The 3,848-nt window shown below is 38.7% G+C and overlaps 1 protein-coding gene across 1 annotated transcript; it reads left to right on the plus strand.

Moving 5' to 3' along the window:
* Nucleotides 1-450: 450 nt before the first annotated feature.
* Nucleotides 451-3,473, plus strand: LOC148014045 (caffeoylshikimate esterase-like). The gene is made up of 8 exons (XM_087666375.1): nt 451-578; nt 754-847; nt 957-989; nt 1,180-1,326; nt 1,765-1,895; nt 2,121-2,258; nt 2,690-2,788; nt 3,126-3,473. The coding sequence occupies exons 1-8, from the start codon at nt 537-539 to the stop codon at nt 3,351-3,353; spliced, it is 912 nt and encodes a 303-aa protein (XP_087522501.1). The 5' UTR covers nt 451-536; the 3' UTR covers nt 3,354-3,473.
* The last annotated feature ends 375 nt before the right edge of the window (nt 3,474-3,848 follow it).

Here is a 3,848-nt window from a genome sequence, read left to right on the forward strand (position 1 = left end):
CCAAAAAAAATTGTGAGCTCCATATGATATATATAGTTGGACTATTCAAAAACATTTATGTAACTCACTTGGAAGAAAAAGTTATAATAGAGGATCGTGAGATGGCACTCTATACCCTAGTACCAACTACCTTATTAAACAAACTGCATCTTGTTGCATTTTCTTTTGCTAGAATTTAGAAAATATATGTTCATAGTTAGCACATGCTCCTAAATATAAGGGTGAGATTATTAAACATAGTTACTAAAGAGTTACAAAAAATATATATGTGCAAAGTCTTGTGCTCCTAAGTAAGGTTACCCGGCACAAAAAGCTATGATCTACCCGAGAAGATTAACCTTATTTTGATTGATTGGGAAGAAGTTTCTTAGGGAAAGGACTTGTTTAATCAAAATAAAGAAACTTTAGATTAATAGGGGAAACCGACCATGAGTTGCTTTCCTTTTTTCCCCTCTCTTAGATTAGCCTTGATCGTGTAATCTCTCTCTCTCTCTCTCTCTCTCTCTCTCTCTCTCTCTCTCCCAGCTATTGTAGCGATGGCCGAAGCTGTTGTGTCCGCGCCTGCAAGGTTTGAAGAAGTGAGTGGGGCGCTGTCAATTATACGTATACATAATTAGATGTTTGGATTAATCTTTGAAGCATCGATCCTCGTGGACTAACCATGGTGGATCTATATATGAAGCTACGTGTAATTATGAAAACTAGATCAGGTTAATAAAGTCATTTGGTTATAAATGGCGTTATGCAACCCAGGAGTACTTCCTTACTGCTCGAGGATTGAAGCTCTTTACCTGCAGATGGCTGCCATCGACAGGAGAGATCAGAGGGCTGGTGTTTCTATGCCACGGTAATAATTCTCTCTCTCTCTCTCTCTCTCTCTCTCTCTCTCTCTCTCTCTCTCATACATGCATACATCAGCGTGTTCTCTTATTCGACAAATTTTTTTCCCATGGCAGGATATGGCGTCGAATGCAGCGTGTTTATGAAAGGTACAATCAGAGGGCTGCAGTCGGGCCATGAATTGTGGATGAATCTAGTGTTTTTTCTCACCCGAGCACGATCGAATGAATAAAATTAGGTCAAAAACTGATCAATAATTCCAATAGTATGCGGGAAGCCAAACAGCGAAGAATATGTGACTAACTAACACTAACAGTACTGATAGAGAGATTAATGCAGGAGTGGGCGAGAGGCTGGCGGCAGCCGGCTATGGCGTGTATGGAATTGACATAGAAGGCCATGGAAGGTCCCCCGGCCTGCGAGCTTACATCAAAGAATTCGACGTGGTGGTGGATGACTGCGTGTCCTTCTTCAAGAGTATGAGAGGTGCAGCCATAATTACAATAATAATTACGACGTCATTATTATGATCATTATCGCTATTAGTATATTGTTGCTATTATTACTACAACCGCTGCGCATGATAATGCTGTGTATAAGTGATCCTGATCATCTTAATTGATCTCTGATAATTCATCCTTCGGCTTCAATCGATTCTGACTATGAGCAGCTTCAATAATATAACGACTGCGAGTGTCTATCGTTGACCTGGCCTTCTCTCACCAGCCATTATTAGGTTAATTATTGAGGTACATGTATGTCAATCAGGCTACTAACTTCTCCATCCGATGAGATTAACGTCCGCGCATGTTAATTACCCAGTTAATTGATGATCATTAAGGTATCGTTCCGGTGAAGATTTAGATTAATTATTGATCATGGGTGCCCCTCATGCATGTTATAATAATGATTATTGTTATTCAGAGAAGGAGGAGTATCGAGGCAAACCCAGTTTCCTGTTCGGGGAATCGATGGGGGGCGCGACAGCCCTGCTGGTCCATCGAAAGGAGCCCGCCCTCTGGAATGGAGCTGTGTTAGTCGCTCCCATGTGCAAGGTAGTGCTACTACATTAATATAATTATCATATCTGTGACCCCATGGAAGCTATATATATATTTTATCTATCGCATCTGCAAGCTGTATTAATCACACATTAGCTGGCATATCATTACGTAACCAATTATCAAGCATTTAGCTTCTCCGTGAGGGGTTATCACGAGTCATTGAATTATTATCGACGGTTTGGTTATAGATTTTTAACTTAATGGTGTACTATATAGATTGCTGATAAGATGAAGCCACCCGGCGTGGTGATCTCCATACTAAGAGGGCTTGCTGTTGCGTTTCCGACGTGGAAAGTGGTCCCCACTCAAGACATCATCGAGATCGGCTGCAAAGAACCAGAAAAGCGTATAGAGGTCTCTCTCTTTCTCTCGCTCTCTCTGTCTCTGCCTAATATATAAATATATATATATATATATATATATAAGAATCTATATCAAGTTTCAAATGGTAGGAGGGTAGGTTCTATTGTTCATCATGTTGGGGGTGGCTCAAACTACAAGGGGTCAAAGTAGAAAATGATCTCCTGGCATAGGTGTTTTGTTTTATAAAACTTGCTAGATTTCAATAGATAAGCTTATTAGGCTCCTACCATTTTAATTATATTAATTATGAAAAACCATTGAAAGCCTGAGAAAAAACCTACCAATCTTGATGTTGAAGGTTTGCATATTAGTCCTCAAAAATGTCTTATGTGAGCATCTCTCTCTCTCTCTCTCTCTCTCTCTCTCTCTCTCTAACAAAACTTTTCAATAATCTTTTCCTTAAATCATGTGATTTACTCTAGATGCGAAAAAGCCCTTATGCATATCAAGACAAGCCTCGCTTAAAGACGGCCATAGAGTTGCTGGAAGTGAGTATTGACTTGGAAAGCAGGCTTAATGAGGTTCTCTCTCTCTCTCTCTCTCTCTCTCTCTCTCTCTCTCTCTCTCTCTCTCTCTCTCTCTCTCTCTCTCTCTCTCTCTCTCTCTCTCTCTCTCTCTCTCTCTCTCTCTCTCTCTCTCTCTCTCTCTCTCTCATAATTAGCAAGTTTAATGTCTTAAATTTCCAAGGATTTCACATCGATGAATGTTGTGGAATTATGTTACATCCTCATGGTTACACATGCACACATGTATTGAGAGAGGCACATACTTAGTAGTTCAACAATAATTTCTTCACAATGTATCTACGTGTAGTTAGACAAGGTTCGAATAATTTAAATAAGCAGTCAATGCATACAGGTGACTATACCATTCCTACTATTGCATGGTGATGCTGATAAGGTCACTGATCCAAGTGTGAGTCAAATGCTATATGAGAAATCAAATAGCAAAGACAAGACCTTCCGTCTGTATAAAGGGATGTGGCATGCCCTTACCTTTGCTGAGCCCCTTGAAAATTTGAAAATTGTATTTGAAGACATTATTACATGGCTTCATGAGAGAACTGTAGAATTTCCAACCTCCTAAAATTGAAGTATTCAGGGCCATGTACAAATCCCAATCAAATTAATTGTAATCACATTTTTTACTATATATGAACTTTGTATATTTTGGTCAATATCAATCAAGCCATCTGTTAATTTCTTAGAATATTATTTTTGGAATTTCTATTATTCCTTCACATATGACTATACCCAATGTAGCTCAATTATTATTGATGAAATCACTAAAATTGCAAGGTTAATCTTTGTACTATGTTTTTCCATAGAATGTGTTAAGTTCCCATACCTCCTAACATTTGACCACATCATGTACATGTGATAGATATATTAAAATAGGATAACAACAATACTCGTGCAAGAGAGTAGTTTGTTAAAAGGAATTTGGTGTCTTAAATTGCAAGGCACATGGATGGTTTTTTATATTCTCCACCCATGTGTTCCAACGAGCTTTAGTGATGATTTTTAAACCCCCTTTGGGTGGAGGGCTGATCTAATTATAGAATACATGAATGCTCAATAT

The sequence above is a fragment of the Lygodium microphyllum genome, chromosome 25, assembly GCF_053477565.2.
Source record: "Lygodium microphyllum isolate KBCC chromosome 25, Lygodium_microphyllum_v1.1.10, whole genome shotgun sequence".
NCBI classification, from domain to species: Eukaryota; Viridiplantae; Streptophyta; class Polypodiopsida; order Schizaeales; family Lygodiaceae; genus Lygodium; species Lygodium microphyllum.

Excerpts from the sequence above, each read along its gene's own strand:
- LOC148014045 (XM_087666375.1), top strand. The coding sequence starts at position 537 with ATGGCCGAAGCTGTTGTGTCCGCGCCTGCAAGGTTTGAAGAA. Across the intron at positions 1,327-1,764 it reads CTTCTTCAAGAGTATGAGAG|AGAAGGAGGAGTATCGAGGC; the intron begins GTGCAGCCATAA and ends ATTGTTATTCAG. Across the intron at positions 2,259-2,689 it reads AACCAGAAAAGCGTATAGAG|ATGCGAAAAAGCCCTTATGC; the intron begins GTCTCTCTCTTT and ends GATTTACTCTAG.